Source organism: Excalfactoria chinensis, chromosome 16 (assembly GCF_039878825.1).
Source record: "Excalfactoria chinensis isolate bCotChi1 chromosome 16, bCotChi1.hap2, whole genome shotgun sequence".
Classification (NCBI taxonomy): domain Eukaryota; kingdom Metazoa; phylum Chordata; class Aves; order Galliformes; family Phasianidae; genus Excalfactoria; species Excalfactoria chinensis.
Window position 1 is genome coordinate 1,125,784 of NC_092840.1, and position 19,441 is coordinate 1,145,224.

A 19,441-nucleotide genomic window follows, 5' to 3' on the forward strand; every position below is an offset into this window, starting at 1 on the left:
GGAACATCCCAGGTATTCTGAAAGCAATTCAACATTCATCTTCTTTGTGACCTTCAAGGAAAGCCCTTCAGTATTGCATTAGACTTAAAAGATGAGTTGCTGCATAAGAAGCAGATTTTTAAAGGTACTGAGATGCTTTAAGGTATAGGCAGGCCTCTCGAGAGAAATGTCCTATACATCTAGCTTCAGTCAAAGATGGGATGAGTATAATCCCATACTCAAACATACTGCTGTACCAACAAAGGTATCCAAATGCTTTATAAGAAACCTGTAATTCCTTCACTTTCTAAAGGCCCCAGAAGACATCTATGACATCACATGCAGCAAACATCAGTAAGATTAAGTTCAGCTGACTACAGCCCTACAAGAAAAGTTCTGGCATAATTGTGACGATGTACAAAAAGCCAAATAAACCAAAATAACTTAGATGATCAAGCAACATTTTGTTCCAGGAACAAAAGTTTGCATACAGCTCAAATTATCATTCTTGAATGCAAACTGCTGTTACAATTAACAAAAAGCAACTTATCTCAAAAAAAAATAGCAGTTTTCCCCTTCTGTTCTTGGTAAGGACTACGGCAAATATTAAGGTGCGTCATCCCCTCCCCTCCATTTCACCCAAGTTCACAGAGACTGCTGGAGAAAAGGAAATACAAGTATGAGATGAACTAAGGAATGGCCACAAAGCCTGAGGTTCAGCAAATAGAAATCACACCACTTAATAAAGAGGGCAGCTGAGCCTGGTTATAAGTCAACAAAGCCCAGATCAATAACAAGATAGAGCATCTAGATAATTTGCATGCTCTGTGTTCTAAGCATTCAGACTTAAAAGGCTGCAGAAATTCAGTCTGCACTGAAAGGGGTAGAATTGCATAGAACATTTTTAACAAGTTTTAGCTTGGAAGGGCTTACATGCTCACAGTGCATAGTGCTTCTTGAGAGTGTTTACTCAAGTTGGTATTTTCCATTACAGTTGTGACTCCTGTCACTCCCAGCATTCAGAAAGCAACGTGCTGCAGTCCCAGCACACACGGAAAGAAAACAAGAATAAACTTTCATAGGACACAGCTGATTTGGAAATGACAAAAGATTTGTATAAACTTTAGTTTTCATTTGTTCAAGGGAAGAATAACCTCCCAGAAATGTAACTTTAGCTGAAACAGTCTAGATAAAACAAGCAAATTCACGTGCACTTATACTGCATAATAGAATGGACCAGTTTGTTATCTGCAACTTTTCCTAAGAAAACATTCACCAGAAGACAAATATTTAATATTACTCAAAAGCAGCAGTCACTGCTTAAAGCTGTTCTGTAAGACCAACAGCTCTGCTAGCCAAGCAGTGTTTACAACAAAAACGTGCTTTTTATATCAGACAGTTTGTGCTAACTCTGCAATATTTACAGTTCAGTACACTCTGTACCGCTGGCACTTGCCAGAAATTCAGTACTCCCAAAAGCTTTTTCCTATTTACTTCTTTCAAAATAAAAGAACTAATGACAGTATTTCGAAATTCTCTAAACAAATATTTAACAAGAAATTATTCCGCTGAACAAAAATACAAGGAAGAAGTAACATAAATACAACAATAGTAAAAGAGCTTAAGTTACGTAAATCATACAGTCTCATGTTCTAGCTTTAACCCAGAACAGCATGAAGCTGACCACTGCTACATTAACTACAAGGCCAAATTCAAGAGCTGCTGACATGGAGATTGGAAAGGCTTCTCACATCATTCCCCACCCCCAGCTGACCACAGAAACCCGCTCTACATTTCAGTTCAGCAGTAGTACATGTTTTCTTGCAATATTCAGTAGATATTGATGGCATGTTACTTTAAAAAAGAAGGGAAACTGATCCCAGGGTATGTTTGCTCTATACTGCCAGGAACACAGGCACTGCCCCACACACCAGCACAACCCTGGCCTTCAGAGCCCTCTATGCTTATACAGGGCACCACTAAGGCCATGACATCCACAGCAACAATCTGCCAACCCCTAACCCATACCCAGGAACCGTGCCTGAAACATAAGGGCTCCCAACACAGGACTGCCACCTTGCTGACATCAGTGACCCCCATAGGCCAGCACTGCAAAGCAGCCACAGGGCAGTGGCCATCAGGAGCTAACACCATCCACACAGCACACCTGCCATAGACAGAGAGCAGCACTTAATAGATATAAGTACTGGGCAACAGTGGTCACCACCAATTGCTCTGCCCACTGTGGTATATGTAAAATGGACTCCTTGTGGCAACAAAGCCAAGCTCTGTTCCACATGTGTGAGAATGCACCATTCACCCCTAAAGGCAACCAAACAGCTAGAACCAACATGTCAGCGTTAAGCCTGATTTAGATCCACACACAGAAAAAGGCCTTCTGCTCCACCTGAAACAAAACACCAAGTTTCAATTGGTGTGGACTACAGGACCTTCAGAACCATCTGTCTTATCCACTGAGCCGCCTTCACTCTGCTGAGTTACAACACCCCTAACAAACTGAGCATTCAACGAATCAGAGCACGGGGCCGCTGAAGATGCCTGCACCTCACACAGCTTCTGCCTGCACCTCACACAGCTTCTGCCTGCACCTCTCAGACACTGCACAGGGCAGCCAAATTCCTTTCGAAGTATCCATTAAATTATCATTACATAAACACAATTACATTTTCACAGTACATACGTTTGTGGAAATTCCCTTTATACAATGGCCAGCTCCAACACTGAACAGAAGCTGAAGCGTCACCATAAAAAAAAAAAAAGCCAACAAAAAACTCCATCCATTTAAGTCCACAGTTTCTGTATGTTTTAATTTACTTGCAAAATTTCTCACTTCTGGCCTACCATGGGATTTTATAACTGCAACACATTCGTGTATTACAGCAACAGACTAAAAGAATTACTACAAATTGTGTCTATGCATACTGACAACTATTGTGCCAAATGAAACTTGAATCTTCTGCACTCCATTTTGTTCTAATATACAACATATCTCAATTCCTTTGATTTTCTTCAAGCTCCACACAGTCACTGGCTTTAAAAACAAAATACAGTTCATGGGATGTCAGGGTGGTAGATTATCTGTATTTACAATCACAAGTTTTATCCCGTGGGATTTAGCATGCAGACTTATAGTTGGGCACAGTGAACACAAGGAAAGGGGACACCGGCTTGCCTGCAATTCCACAGCAGCTCTCCCCACCCTGGCTTGCCCCTGCAACCAGAACAGAAAGAGACAGAACCAAGTGCCAACTGAGAATGCCTTAGAATTCATCCAACAGTCATTGCCCTCTTGCTTTGCAGCATGTAAAGCAGCCATAGACCAGAACCCCCTCTTGCTCTTTAGTACCACATCCTGGATAACTCCTCAAGTTTAAGCCCTGAGGAAACTTAGGTTGGACTTAAGGAAGGCAGGAGGGAATTTCTAAATAGGAAACCAGACAACTTGGCTCAGCTAAGGTACCTCAGGGTTCCTGGCCCCTGTCAGCCCAGCAGCTACAAGTCCTAGAGCACAACCAATCACCCGTATCAGCTGGTCTCACATCAATCAGCTGAAGGGTTTAAGAAACCACTGCATAGAACCAGGTGAGAGTCAGGATAAAGACGCAAGAGCTTCATCATTAAGTAGACGGTACATACTGCTTAAGGTGCTATTGTGATATAACGTCTTTTACCCTTGTTACTTGTACAATTTGTCAAACACTTGTAGAAAGCAGTGATGCATGATTCAGTTTAACTTGACTTCAATGGCTATTCCTGATTAAATAGTGACAGTTCTACAAACCCCAGAAATTGTGTTGTCCAGTGTATGAATCAAGCTCCAGAGCAGAGCTTCAGGCCAGGGGAACAAGAAGCTACAGCCCCAATACACACATGCTAATTGCAATTAACAGAAGCTTGCTCCAGCATGACATGAGCAATACAAGTCTTGGGACACAACTAACACCTGGCAATCAGAGTACCAAGCTAGTGCTAGCACAGGGCACTACTGAAGGTCGTAACACCTGCAGGATGGGTTTCCAAAGCTATAGTTAAAATCTGCGTTTAAACTACTAGTTACATAGCAGAAGTACAAATGCCCATACTAAACACAGTTGATAAGAGCAGAAAATTATCCTATTGTTTGGGAGAGCAGCTGAATAGCATTTACGCCACTGCATTAGGCTACACATCCATTACTCTCCACTTAAAGTCCTGGGGATTGCTATTCCAGAAGTTCCTGCTGCAGGCTGAGCTCTGCTTTGCCCTCATCGCAGTCCCAAGGGGAGACTCTCAGCCCATTAGTTACATAAACTACTTCTGTAGTCTTACTCACCTCAGTAGGTCATCTAAATATATGCACCAAGATTTAAAAACTGCACTGCAATCAAAGCACTTTTTCTAGAACAGAAGAGCTGACGATTTATAGGCTGTTCAGTTTTGCATGCTTTTATCAAGCTAGTTAGTCAAAAGAAAATGCACACATAATTACTTAATCCCATTAAAACAAAGACAAACGACAGTACAAAACTACACAGCTCAGCAGTTTGAGCAGCAAAAGATTCTGAACATAATAATGAATCATGCAGCCTTATCAGCGTGCAGCTCCTTCCCCATTCCTGTTATTTCAGCTAAATCAGCACCGTGTTTCTTGTATATACCGTTCAGCCATACGAAGTGATATCTTTAATAACAAACAGCTACCAGAGATTTTCCAATGCATGGGTAATCCAAGGTTTCTACTTTCTCAGTAATGATCACACATCAGTTAAACCAAGCATTGAGTTCAGATGAAAATACTGAAAAGTCATTTGCTTTTCCTGAGACTAAGGGAGGGGAGGACACGCAGGGGGGCCTTTCTTATCCTCCCCCTTCTCCTCCTCTCCTTTCCTGATTTACCATTGCCCTCCTACGGATCTTTTGTTTGGGCCAGTTTTCAGTTCAGAAACTTATTTTCAACTTCAATTCAGTGTATTATGGTAACAGATGAAGTAAATTGCACCCAGTTACTGAAGACAGAAAGAAAACAAACATTTTTGGGAGGATGCACAACGCTGGTTTGCGTAAGTAACCTTACTAATGGGAACTAATGAGAATAAATAAATTAAAAACACTTGTAAAAACAAAACAAAAAAAAAAAAATGAAAGCTGAACCCACAAAGATTCCCATTCAGCTCAAAAATTACCTCCCAAAGCATGTCTTTTATTATTATTATTTATTTTCATGTAGGCAATGTATAAAATCATTAAGATCTTTTCTTATGTAATATAAAATAACCTGAGCCTTTCCGTTCAGAAGGTACTAAAACACAGGGTCAGCCAGAGAGCAGCCCCACGCCCCGACGGGACCTGCAAGCAAACTCCCTGCAGGGAATGGTACACATTCTGAGGGCTGAGATTCCCTCAGAGACCAGGCAGGAGCTGCAGGGAGGGAGGAGCTAGGAGACTGAGTACTACGCTGCTTTCCCTTTGAAACGAAGCAGCAACACTTTCACAGGCAAGACATGTTCTTTCACTTTCCATGCTTTAACTGCAGCTTCCAACAAAAGTAATAGACAGGAGCACTTGGTACATCCTGCTTTAGTTTCAGGAGGGTGCGGGGAGAGGCAAGGATCAGTCGTTCCAAACTACCTGGGAACTGGGCAGCAACTGCACAGACATGGGACAGCAGGCAGCTGCCTACAAGTTGTGCGTTTCAATGGATTGCTTACACCCAGGAACCAAATCCCTGCAGAGTGCTGTGTGATGCGCTGCTGGCTTTGTGCTCTCGACATTACCTCATCTGTTTGTTAGCTTCCAAACAAATTGTTTCCCAAGGAATGGGAAGAAAGCGGATGACTGCAAACTCCCCTGTTCAGACAGAGCTCTGTAGGGCACAACCAGGCAAGGCAGACCCAAGGGCTGGGAGCTCACACATGCAGTGGAGTGAGGATGCTGAGATGCTTCAGCAAGGTATCACTCTCTGTTTGGAGCAACTCCTGTTACATAACTTAGCATTTCACTTACCCAAATCTTTTTATTTAACATTGTATAATTATAATACTCACTCCTCAAATATACAGTTTCTGCAAATGCAATACTGCAATCTCCATAAAGAAATACAGCTGCCCATGTGAAGCCAATGGTGTCATTCAATGCAATAAAAAGGTCAAGCCACAGAAAAACATGATCACCAAGACAATCAACACCTGAGGAATTCTGCACAGCTCCTTAACTCATTCCAACACAACTGCTACCTCTGGGCTGATAATATGCAAAGATCAGCATCCTGAAAGCCAGCAAGTATCCTTGGGAGAATTAATTTAATGCCACTTCTCTTCAGGGCACCTGAAGGATAGACTTTTGAAATGAAATTGTAATTACTAGTTAAAAAATAAACAAAAAAACAACTAGAAATGATTGAGAGATGGAAGTTAGACCAGAACACAAAAGATGCAAGTACTAAAATCTGACAGCCTTCAGTACCTGTTAGACTTGAACAAAGCCAACAGTACAATTCTCTTCATGTCAATAAGGAGCCACTAGCTCCACCCCTGTAAAACGTACAATGAAATCACAGCTAGCAAGTAATGAAAACATGATATTTCAGTAAGCACTTTGGCAAGGGGTCCAAGCAAACATACATAACTCCTGTCAAGGAAATATTCCTTTTGATAAGCAGCCTTTTAAAGCAGCACAGTACTCAGGTCCATTCATAGAAGTAGAATAGCTTTTCATTATTTACCCCAACCCAACATAGGCTAACATGATACCCACCGCTTAACATAGGCTAACATGATATCCACTGCTTACCCACAGCAGAAACCTCCAAATACAAAAGCAATACTTGCTTTACAATCACACTACTTATTAGCACAAGATTATCCATCATTTTCATAGAGGGCAGAAAAAAAACAATGGGAAAAAATACACACCAGCCACTCATTTTGCCTTATGAAGGAGATTCCAGTAAACGTTGTTGATGCTCAGCTGCATCTTTGCTCTTAGACTCACAATGCGACAGCTCTGTTCAGATTGCAACACCCAAAATCCCACATCTGTGACTGCAGCTACCAGGACTGCATGTAGTAACCCAGGTAAACTTCTAATAACCCACGGCTCCAGTCACAAAAGCCTCTACATTGGCCCAGAACACCTTTTTAATTCTCTAGGAGATGACATCAGCCTTATTCCACAAAGGCATTACCCCAACATTCCTATCAGGGCACTGAAAAACAACTTCTAATTCCTTCCCAATGCTCTACACCTTTCAGCAGTATTTTCAAGTATATACATGTACTTGTATTTCTATTTCCAGCAATAAAATGCAGCATAGTCACATTAAGGATGACTGCAGCCGTGGAACCAGGCATTGCTGAGCTGTTCTGTTCTATTGTTACAGCAATCTTTGTTCTCTCTTCAGAATTTGTGGAAACTCTGCTTGTTTAAAACCTTGGTCCTAACTACTAAAAATCCTTAAAATCTGCATTTAGGATCACTGGACTTGTTTCTACTCCATCAACTGTGGACTTAAGGGAGAGACCTTTCTGCACTACCAGAAACACGAGGTGCTAACTTGGCCTGGTTATTAGTTACTACTTACCAACTTAATGTGCAAAGTTGTACTATTTCTGTTTGATCCTTTTGGCCTATTAACTATCCCACAAACAAAGAGTGCCCGAAGGCTTTGTGAAAACCCTGGAGGAGACCTGCATGTAGCACACAAAGAGAAAGCACAGGCAAGGACTGTGAAAGTCTTCTTGCAAGAATGGTTACTATAAGACCACAGCTTTTTTATCCAGTGCTTACCGCTCCTAAAGTAGCAATGGACCATAAGAGAACATCTGAGTTCCAAAGGACAGGATAAGCACTAGTGCCCTCAGAGTAAGTCAGCACTGTGGGCGGTAGAGCACAAGCACACTAAGCTGGCTGAGGGCTGTGATACCCCAAACCTTGTTGTGAGCTACAATAAAAATGGATCCACTGCCTGCTCTCATCAGCCAGTGTTTGTACTCTGCTCAGCTAACAGCAGCGCGTGGCAGAAAAGTACACAACAGTCACTGTTCTGAGAGCAAACTGAGCACAGATACCTTCATTCAGAGTTATCCTTGCAATGCTTAGCTAAAAAGGGGGGGGAGAAAGGAGAAAGAGAGGAACACTAAGAACACAGCTTAGACCAACGTGAATGGAGGAACATTTCAGCAGTGTGCCTTTCCTCTATCGCATACCTTTCCTTCAAATTATTTAAAGGTTAAACATTGAAAAACAATGTAACATTGTTTCCCTGGAAGTTCAGTTCTAATTGCCATTACATGAATGAGCACACCACAGTTTTATTTTCTGTTTTTGTTGTTCAACAGGAAGCAAATACTTAACTAGTAACACAGCTCCACCCATTTCTCATCCTATTGAAACCCACAACTCTCGTGGGCAAGGAACAAAGAATTCAGCCTCATTCTTCAACTACTCTATGTACTGAACTCAACTGCTTTGCATTTACTCTTCTCTCTACTTCTATGTAAGTGTATTTTTGCTTTGTATATTTATGGCTTGCTGTTTCAGAAGTGATGTATAATATACAGCCATACCGTGCCCCGTAGTTTCAAATAAACTTCTGGAAACAGACCACATGTTCCAAAACCTCCCCCCAGTGCACTGCACCACTTCTCACATTTCATGGCTGATTGCTGACACACTGAACTGTGCAACAAATCTTCCTTTAAAGTTGCTGTATGTACACGTTCAGCTATCCAATGTACTTTAATACAGATTACCATCAAATCCACAGGTAAGTGAGTGCACATGTATAATTAAGTTCACTTAAAATGAAACAAGTCTCGCCAGTTTGAGGATAAAAATTTTGCATCAAGATTTATAACCTTTAGAGGGAGTGTTAAAGTAAGTAACTTATGTAATGGAAACCATACTTCCCTCAAGAGAAAGTATGGGTTAACTTCAGAAGAACTGTGTTCCTATGCTTTCTATCTTCTATGCAGTAGCATGCATAGATCTCTAAAAGTTCACTAATTATCATTGCATTACCATAATGGAATTGTATGATTACATGTTTTTGGGTTGGTGTCTTTTTTCCCTTTTTAAAGGCAGCAATTCACTTATTTTTAAAGATGATTTTTTTTCCAGTAAAGTTTACCAAGTGTTCTCAGGATTACTCAGTATAGGAAAACACAAACAGCAGTAATGAGCTCCGTTAATGTAGATTTCTCTCCAAGTTAACTTAGATTTACTTCACATAGTTAAGTGACTTCATTTCACTGGAGAAAAAAAAAAGATTCCCTGAAGCAAAAAACAACAACATCAACTACAGCGGATGATATTGCCCAACACACTGCTGAAAAATAAATCCCACTGATTGGATTTTCCCATTTCCCCCCTCAGGCAGCATTTTTAAAAATACAATCTTTTAATGATTGTTTAATTTTCATCTAACTAGAATATAAATCCTTTACATACTGCTTTGCTGCAGCTGCAGTATAATGTCTCATTTTTCATGGAAAAAAACTAATTACGTGGTTCACTGAGTTGCCTGTGGTAACACATCAATTTTATTTACATTCAGAAGTTGGACTTCAGTTCGGTCCCAACACTCTTGTTAATTCCAAGCACATTTTATACAGCAGCTCTCTCCATAGTAATACCTCACACCAGCTTTTATGAAAAGGGTTTGGAGCTATTATGATCTTGCATTGGATTGCCAACGCTTACTGTGCACTAACAAATTTGCAGCACCAACTCAGCTCCGACCTTAGAAGCACACTTTTTCCTATGAACTCTGGTCTCAGTGAGATAGAACTGCAACAGAATTACAGCTGGTCAGTACAGAATGCAGCCAGTCATGTTCCACGGGAAATGCTAAAACATTTTTCCACATAACACACAAAAACAGTTATTGGCTGCATAAGTGAGTGAAACTTAAGGATTAGTTTCTCAGTTTCAACTATTTCAGTTGAACTAAGGTTATATTTTGAAAGTCAGAGCACTAAGGAAAGTGTGGTATCCAGTAGAGAACTCACTGGTTTTACCTTCCATCATCAGTATCCATCCTTTAAGCTATTTTCAGAAGGTATTTGCTGCAATTAACAGTAAAAGCTCCAAATTCCTAAAGATAGGAAACATTTAAGAAGTTAATTCTTGGGACAGCAGGAATGGGGGAAGCGTTAGGCTAACTCACTCACAGCCCCAAGGTAATATCATTATTATCAATACATTTTAGACTTAGATATTGCAGACTGTAAAAAGGGAAAAAAATGAGGAATGTGTGTATGGTGTGCCATTGACTAGAATTGATAACGAAATCATGGCTGCCATATGCATTCATTTGGTACTACATTACACTGCAATTCACTGCTAATATTGAGAGAGGAAATGCTGCAGAAGAGCACTGAAGAAGGATGTAGCACCTAGGTGGAAGAGAGATCCGACTCCTTCATAGAACTCATACACTGTCTGTAATCACAAACCAAGTTGAAAGCAGAAAGAGGGAAGGAGATGGGGTGCTAGAAAGCAAAGTTATTTTAAAAATAAAACAGAATAAAATGAAGACATTTTGCTTAGACACAATAAGGTTCTTGTCAGCTCCTTGTATATAAAAGAAGTTGGCACTTTCCCATGAAGCCAATTCCTTAATCCCAAATGATGGCATAATAACCTCACTTCAGATGCCTGCTTAAAGAAAAAGCTTATTTTGTCTAAGCTAAATTTCAACTGGCAATCACCAAACACCAATTAACAGTGTCAAATATAGGGGTCACAGAACAATCCTGCAACCTGAGAAAGTACAGATTCACTTCTAAATCCTTCTTCTCTAAAACATTTTTTTCAAGTTTAACTTTGTTTTCATGCTTCTAGAAATAGTCTATGCAGGGCAATTAAGGAAATGCAAATGGTTTATCATATTGAAAATCATCAGCCCAGAAACAGACTTGTCAGTAACTTAATATTCCAACGAAGTCCTCTGTCATATGAACCTACTTGTTAATTCCACTCTCAACTCAAGAACTGGCAATTAACCATTTTCAGATTTAATTTCAAATTATTAATAAGTGGTACTCAGCTGCTTGATATTCATAACTGCTTTTCAAATTGAAATCCTTCAAAAATATTTTCAAGCCAGCTCCTGTGAGATTCCTTTTATTCTCTCTTAGTAAACTGCTTTTCCACTTATTAGCTGTTCTCATTCCAAATAATACTCTGTGTGACAATAGTTATGAGGTTTATGTATTCTAGCATACAGAAAACAAGTCACTGTAAAACATATTTCATGCCTGTAAGCTATTCAGCTAAGCCCACCAAAGCAGCAAACAAGGAAATAACCTCTTGGTACCTTCAGGAAAGTATCAAAGTCAGCCATAATGCAATTCCAGCAGCCAACACTCCCTTCTTCCCCACTTTCAGTTATTATAAGCTAATAAAACAGTGGAAGATTGAAGAGCACTTTCATTAAAAGCAACATTATTAATTTGTATACCCATTCCACAGGAAGTAGCACTTACTCTTGGTTTTACCCATTACTTCATATGTTCAGACAGACAGGAACACCTTATTCAATAATTAACATTTATCACTACACAGCAGTGAAGAACATATTTCATATCTCCCTGAAGAGTCCTCCCAGTTCCTTACAGCTGCAGTAAACCACAGCACCTTGAAAGAACTCTAAGCATATGACACCAGATTGAGACAGAAAGTAAAGGAGACACATTACTGCTTCTAGATCCTCTTCTTTTGCAGAAGCAAAAACACAGAATTTAAGTTCTCCCTTTTTTTTTTTTTTTTTTTTTAAATCCCTAGTAAATACTGGAAAATATAATCTACTCAAATCCTCTAAATTAGGGAAATCTTTAACCAGTACCTGCTTTCTGATAAAATCAACTTTAAAGCCTGGGAATGAATGTCTCACAAGTCATCCTGCTACAGCTGGTATATGGCAGCCCAACAGAGCAAGGATTCCTAACAGGAATAAGATGCCTGAGTAAGGTATAAATGAGAACAAGCCAAGAGTGCACTACAACTTTGCCAGAACTTCACGAAGTTGCTTTTACAGCAATACCACTATGACAGCACAATGCTATCATTGTATTTATTTTCTCTGAATGGGAGTGCCTGTTTTGAAGACAAGTACAGCAGCACTGACAGCCAACTCAGTTCTGTGCCTACAGGAACTGCCCAAAGGCTCCTCCCAGTGCCCCCAGATCCTCCCACCACTTTGCCTGTGTAACACTATAATGGGATGGAAAGTACAATGACAATGACAGGGTGGCAAATTCTTCAGTTACAGCAAATGAGAATAAACCCAAATGCAGCAGCTGCAGAAATGAAGGAAAAGTGCTGCTTACCTTTGGAAGGTCTCCGATACATGGGGATCTCCAACAAGATATCCTTGCCTCTACTATCAACCCTTAAATGAGGTCTGAGAAGAGGTAGACCTTGGATCCACCCCTTCCAGTCACTCAGGTACATTGCATGCACCTGAACTCCTTTGGGTTTGCTCTGCCTTCCCACCAAGTGCTCCATCACTGCTCCAGGCCCTGACTTAGCACTACCACTACAGTCTGTCACAGAGGAACTAGTGATGGCAATCCCAAACACCTGCAGGAACCAATATTTTAGGCAACCAAACTATTAACTGGAAAGTTCTTTAAAGGAAGCTGTACCCTACCATGCTATATGCCTAACAGCTTCACTATTCATTTTCATCATGATGCCTAACATTCCAACAGAATTCCAGAGTCCATCCCCAGGGGTCATGTTTACAGCCACCAGAACTGTACTCAGTAGTGAAGCACATCCTAATCTCTGCCTGATCCCTCACAGCTCAAGCATTCTGTGCCACAGACGTAACAGACAAAGCTGAGTGTATCCATAAACTCCAAGTGCACATGATGACAAACGTACTGACTAAACTGTCAGACTAAAAGAGAGTTCAAAATACCACAAGTACTCTCAGCAAAAAGAAAGCAAGCAACTAACAAAGATAATACTTATCACCTGCTTACAATGCAAGTGCAGCATAAAAAAATAAATAAATCAACAGAAGTGAAGTATTAATTCTCTGTGGTGCTCACTCCAGAAGGTATTTGGTCACACAACTGAGAACAGAGACTTGCAAATCTACATCTTTGCTGCAAGAAAAGAAAAAGTAAATTTAAAAAACTGCCAAAAAAAAACAACAAAAAAGACACGATCGCTTCCCCGTTCTATTCCTTCCATAGAATTACCAAAAAAAAAAACAAAACAGTATGTGAGAAGGAACAGCAGCTCTAACACCTACTTCACGCAGTAATATCATTAGCGGCATTTTATCCTTGGGAAAGCAACACCTCCAGTTAGAGCATCTCCAGCTTTTTCAGACCTGACATCACCCCATTTTTCCCTCCGCCAGACCCTGTACCCATTAGCGTCTTTCACATGGGACAAAATAAAGACTTTCCACCTTCTTTCTTCAAATGTAAAACCCAATAAACAGCACAGAACACAACAGCTGATGCTGGCGGGAATAAGAAGCACAGCACTAAGTGCGAGACACACCCACAAAAACTACCCAGTTCTCAGCTGTGTGGCCAATCCAGCTGCTTCACTCATCCATAGCTGTTCCACTAATCATTGCTTGTAGTTCATTCCCCAGGACAGTATTTAATTACCTACACAGTTTTGGAAAGCTGCTGCATAAACAACTGCTCACAGTAGCTCCTGTTCCTAACTTCTAAGGTTGCTTTCCCTATGACTATGTCAAATTCTTTTTATGAAAAGCAGGCTGTTACCAAAGTTATCTATCTTGAACACTACAAAGATAAGGCAACCCACATGGATCAGATGCAAAACTAAAACGTGTCTCTGAAAGAAAAATCATGGTCTAGACAACTCACTTGTTTAACTTAAGCACTAAATGCAATATATTTATTATACTTAAGCATGTGAGTGCCTTTTCCAGATAACCAATTCTGAGCTGGACCTGAATGAATAACTACAGAATTCAAATTGCTGCTATATTTTTATTCATCTAACAAAAAAATTCACTTTCAAAACACAACCCCTAGGCAAAAAAAGAACAAATCCAGAACTGCGAGCAGCTTCATACTCAGCAAGAATTCATGACCTTATTAACAGCCATTGTATCCTAGAGATCATATATAATAAAGGCAGGATTTGTAAAGCTGAAATGTTTGGGGTATATTCTTCCAGTTGTATTTGCAGTTCCACGTTTCTGGCTCCTAAATGTTTGAGGACAATCACAAAACAAAGCTCTGCACACTGAGCTAACAAGTTACTGACACAGTGATAACCCAGTCTGTAGGAATGGGACTTGAAGCTACTGCTGGTTACTTTATCTCTAGGCTATAGTTTGGTTTGTTATCATGACTTAACTGACAGGCACATAAATCAGTGTGCTTCAGCAACTTATTTTCTGCTTGCGTGCCCATATGCAAAAGTCCTTTTCATTTTCAAGAGCTGAGGAAACTAAACTATATTTTCTAACTAAGTAATTTTAGCTTTCAAATACTTCAGTACTGTCGTCTTCTTACACAATAGAAGACAAAATAACATTGCTTCTTATGCCTTACTGCTGCAGCAAACATTAACCAGTGTCCTTTATCATATTTCAGGGAATCAATGTACATAAACGTCTCATTCTGGCAGGATCTGATGTTCAATGATTTGTCAATACAGATGTTTGAACAATAAAGAGTCATTGAAGCAAGATAGCCCTATCAGTAGCACTACTGATAACATTTCTTACAATTTACATCACTTTGAACTATTAACTGGTAAGTGGGCACAAAAGTTTCAATAAATAAAAATTAAAGCGATTATATGACTTAAACACAATATTAGGAATTCCAAAGCCTGCAGTGGAAGGAAGCAAAAAGAAAATTGCTTCCCAGATTCTCTGGGGTCACAACAGTTAGTGGGATCATACTTCTTTTTTCCAATTACAATGTATTTTCCATTCCCCTAAATGAGCTATGATTAATATTCCTTTCTCCATCTCTAAACTTAACTTCGCACCTTTTCACATCCCACTACGTTACCTCTGAGACATTACTTCACTTTAATTTGTGAGAACATTACAAATAAATATCAATGAGAGTGCTACTGTGCAAGGGCAGATGTACCTTTCTGTACATACAGACAGCTGCAGTGCTTGTGAAATACCCCGAGCTCTCTCATCTACGTGGTGCTACTGCTGTTAATACATACTGAGCAGTGCTCCTGCAGTCTATATGCAGATTTAATTCCACTTGGAAGCTATTGCACTGAAGGCTCCAACCTGGATGGTCCGTATATTTTGGGCCAGGTCAAAACACCAAGTGACACTACCTGCTACTTGCTATACTTCATCTCCTCCTGCTCTGATAGAGGTTCAGTTCCTCACCCATCTCAATGTTTCACTACACTGCTGTCTCCGGATGCAGCATTACACTGTTGTAACCAAAATGTTAGACATAAACAAACTATATCACTTTACAACGAAAACGTAAGCTACAGCCAAACTCCCCTTTAATAAAAAGGCACTTACATCCCATATACTGCATTTGAAATATTACATAAACTATATTTCACAAAAACATATTATTAAAGCTTTGCTGGGTGCACAGAAATATTATCTATGCATTCATTCAGAACAGGAGCCTCATAAAAAATTCACATCAGTGAAAAGGCTTAGTGCAGCACTTCAGAGCCACCTCTTTAATTATACATGATCACGTGGCTACCTGCACGAAACACACCTAAAGATACTTAGAAAGCATTTCATACCTGATTTCACAGGCTGTACTATCGAACAAACAACCTGCTACTCTTGAAAATATGAAGTCTGAAACTGTCCAAAGATAGGTGGTTATAAAAGAATATGAACATAATATCTAACCCAGAACCAAAGCAGCGTGGGGCAGACGTGGGCAGATAACAATCAACCGAAGCACGCTTGACAAACACAATACAGTATATATTTGAACTGGTATACAAGTTTTACCACCAGACAGTATTATAGGCTACAACAATGAAAGTTCACTGCATAACTTAAGGAACTGACCCTTGAACTGTTTTAACATTATTATTACTCCAGAGTGGCTCAATTTCCCTCGTTTTCATCTCAGACAAGAACAAGTGTTTATGGAGTCCAGTAAAATACATTTTCGAAGTGTTTTCAGGCAGCCCATGTCTACTCACAGCAACAGTACGCTAATGAAAAGATAGAGATGGATCGATCGAGAGGGTAGAGTCAAAACCACAACGCATTACATCAGGTGAGTTTAATTTTGTACAATCATTTTATGGCTAGACATTCTGGAGTCAATAAGGACTCAACAAATTCAACAATCCAGAATGAAACTTAAGAGTCACATAAACTCATCATTATCACTTATCCTACCTTCCTCTTATTTACTACACATGATTATTGCAGCTTGCCTCCATTTATGCTCAGCTCCTGTAACACAGTCTGTATCGAGTTTGGGCCTCGTAGAACCTCACTGATGTACCTACCCATGGTGTCCCTGAGTCTGCCTAACTCTGCAGGAGAGGTATTTCACTCTACTGACTATTACCCTATATCAAAATGTTGTTGTTATTGCTAAATTCCCATTCAAAGAGTACTCTTAATTTTACACATACCTGAGATTTCAGGAAAAGTCATTTCACAGTGTTAGGTATTGTTCTATTATTCCCCTAAGTTCAAGTGCTATTTTGCACTTCATCTGCAGATCAGCTGCACTGGAAAACTCAAATGTACCCATCGTTGGTTTTTTTTCCTCTTTAGGTCTCAAAATACAAGTTATGACAAAACGGTAGCAAGTTAAAGGCTTTAACAACAGTATTCTTTTTTCATTGCTAGGTGTATAAAGAAAAATCAAAAACCAAAGAGAGATCAACTTACTGTGCAGCTCACGATGTATCACATCTACCAGGTTTGGTTCGTCCCCCCACCAGAAAATCCACAGTTCCTTACAATCCGGTTTGACATCTCGGCGCCACACACAGAGCAAGTTGGCCTGCAAGCAGCGGATGAAGCTGAGCAGAATTGGATCATCCTGCGCTGGGGCTGAGATGATAGGGCCACAGTCCCCATGACCTTCAAAATTGTACCTACGCCATTTGATGCCTGTGAGTTCAGCCTGGGGAAAGGAGAAAAAAAAAGCCATTAAATCACCTAATTTCAGAACTCGGTTTTATTTATAATATTGTTTCATTTTTGTTGTTAATTCCTAGAATTTAGCTCTAAGCAGCCAGAGCTAAAAACTCCTATTTTCCACTTTCTCTGCCAAGAAAAAAGCAAAATGACTTTAGAGAAACAGTACTGAATAGAAACCTGGCTTATCCCTGCATTTAAGTTTCTACCGCAGCAGACTTATTTCCAGTTTCTAACCCTACTGTCATCTTACTGTAACACAACAGGTTAGAAACAAAATTAAAGCCAAGGATGGAGAATGAGGCCCATCCCCCTCTTGCCAGTTGGTGGTGAAGTGGCTCCAGAGTCAGCCCAGAAGCTGGAAAAATCAAAGACATAAGCAGAAAGCACTATGAGATGTGAGAAAACAAGAGACTTAGCAGGAAATAGCAAAGAAGTTAGTTTGGAGATGTTGGAAGTGTAATATGTGTATACCTTTCATTTTGCTTAGGTGACCAGATGTGAAGCAAGAACAGTTGCCATTTACTGTTTCTCCACCCAACAACATTGTATTCACCATAAAAGAAGAACAGGAAGATGGCTGCCCAGGCTTCTGGGGAAGTTGTTCTGCAGAAGGCAAACATCTGAAGCAGGTATTGCACTGCACAGCAAAGTGCAAAAAGAGCTGCCAGAGAGAAAGAAGCTGAAGCACTTAAACCATGGAAGAGCTGGTAGCTGGAACCAGGATAGCAGTGCTACAGTCCTCTTTTTTTTTTTTTTTTTTTTTGCTTTTTTTTTTTTTTGCTTTTAATAGCAGAGACTCCAAGCTGTCATATATCTTGTTTCTGAAATCATCGGGTGCTACCTGTTTGTCTCCTGCCTGGCACACTGCACTCCTCCCCCCAGCCCCAGCCTAGCTCCCCCTGCCTGCCCCAAGACCACAGGCCCAGAGCCTGTCCAAAGCACAAGCAGGACTCTCACCTCCCCCAGAGCCAGCCCAGTATGAGCACACTACCAAGGAGAAGATCAGTACATACACACTCCATGTTCACAGTGGGCTTGTATTCTAGTTCTTAACCATGTTACCACATTCTCACTGCTGTTATTACCTTTACTGCTTCATTGAAAGCATTCACACCCTTCGCTCTGCTGCTCAGAAATAGCAGTGTGCTCAGCTCTCAAGTGGTCTTACAGGAAAAGCCAGCTGGCCTACACAGCAAGCTGCAGGAGCTCCAAGCCTGCTACTGCTCCTCCAACAAGACTCGTTGCTGCCAGGCAGAAGAGGAAAGGCATAGCATGGAAGCACTGCCTGCAGGAGTTGGGTGTTCCCCAAACTGAGCTACACCTACACAGTAAGCATTCCTCTCCTCTCTCTGGGCAGTACCTATGAAGAATACGGATAGAATTCACAGAATCACCAAGGTTGGAAAAGACTTATAAGATCATCCAGTCCAACCGTCCACCTATCAGCAATATTTCCCAATAAACCACATCCCTTGCTGCAACATCTAAATGTTTCTTGAACACAAAGAAGAGGAGACAAGATTTACTCCGGAATCTTTATTCCTGGACTTCAGTAAGGCCTTTGACACTGTTCCCCACAACATTATCATGGAGAAGTTGGCTGCCCATGGTCTGGATGGGCACGTGCTCTGCTGGGTGAAACACTGGCTGGGTGGCTGGGCCCAAAGAGTTGTGGTCAATGGAGTTGAATCCAGTTGGTGGCTGGTCACCAGTGGTGTCCCCAAGGACTCAGTGCTGGGGCCACTTCTGTTTAACATCTTCATCGATGATCTTGATGAGGGAATTGAGTGCACCCTCAGTAAGTTTGCAGACGACACCAAGTTGGGAGGCAGCGCTGATCCGCCAGAGGGAAGAAGGGCACTACAGAGTGGCCTGGATAGACTGGAACAATGGGCCAAGGTTAATGGCATGAGTTTCAATAGGGCCAAGTGTTGGATCCTGCATTTTATCATAGTATCATAGTATCGTGCGAGTTGGAAGGGACCTTAGAGAACATCGAGTCCAACTCCCAGGATTCGAGCCCTCTAGTGTAGCAGAGTGGCAGTTCTACCACTTGCGCCACAGGGGGGATTCAAACCCAGGCCTCCAGTGTTGCAAGCGGCGGTTCTAACACCGTGCCACAACATTTTGACCACAACAACCCCAGGCAACCCTACAGGCTTGGAGAGGTGTGGCTGGAAAGCTCCCAGGTGGAAAGGGACCTTGGTGTGCTGATGGACAGTCGGCTGAATATGAGCCAGCAGTGTGCCCAGGTGGCCAAGAAGGCTGATGACATCCTGGCTTGTATCAGGAATGGTGTGGTGAGCAGGACTAGGGAACTCATCCTGCCCCTGTACT

At 40.9% G+C, this 19,441-nt stretch overlaps 1 protein-coding gene across 6 annotated transcripts in view; it reads right to left on the reverse strand.

The window, feature by feature from the left end:
• The window catches only part of MED13L (mediator complex subunit 13L), a 168,690-nt gene that overhangs the window by 133,411 nt on the left and 15,838 nt on the right, over positions 1 to 19,441 (reverse strand). The window contains exons 2-3 of one of the 6 annotated variants that reach the window (XM_072351113.1): positions 17,059 to 17,087; positions 16,850 to 16,983 (exon numbers count right to left, since the gene is read on the reverse strand). In XM_072351113.1, coding sequence (XP_072207214.1) covers positions 16,850 to 16,983; positions 17,059 to 17,087 — 163 coding nt within the window. Of the gene's footprint in view, positions 1 to 12,308; positions 12,426 to 16,849; positions 17,088 to 19,441 lie in introns of those variants that run through there. The other 5 variants (XM_072351116.1, XM_072351114.1, XM_072351117.1 and 2 more) reach the window with 5 other exon arrangements.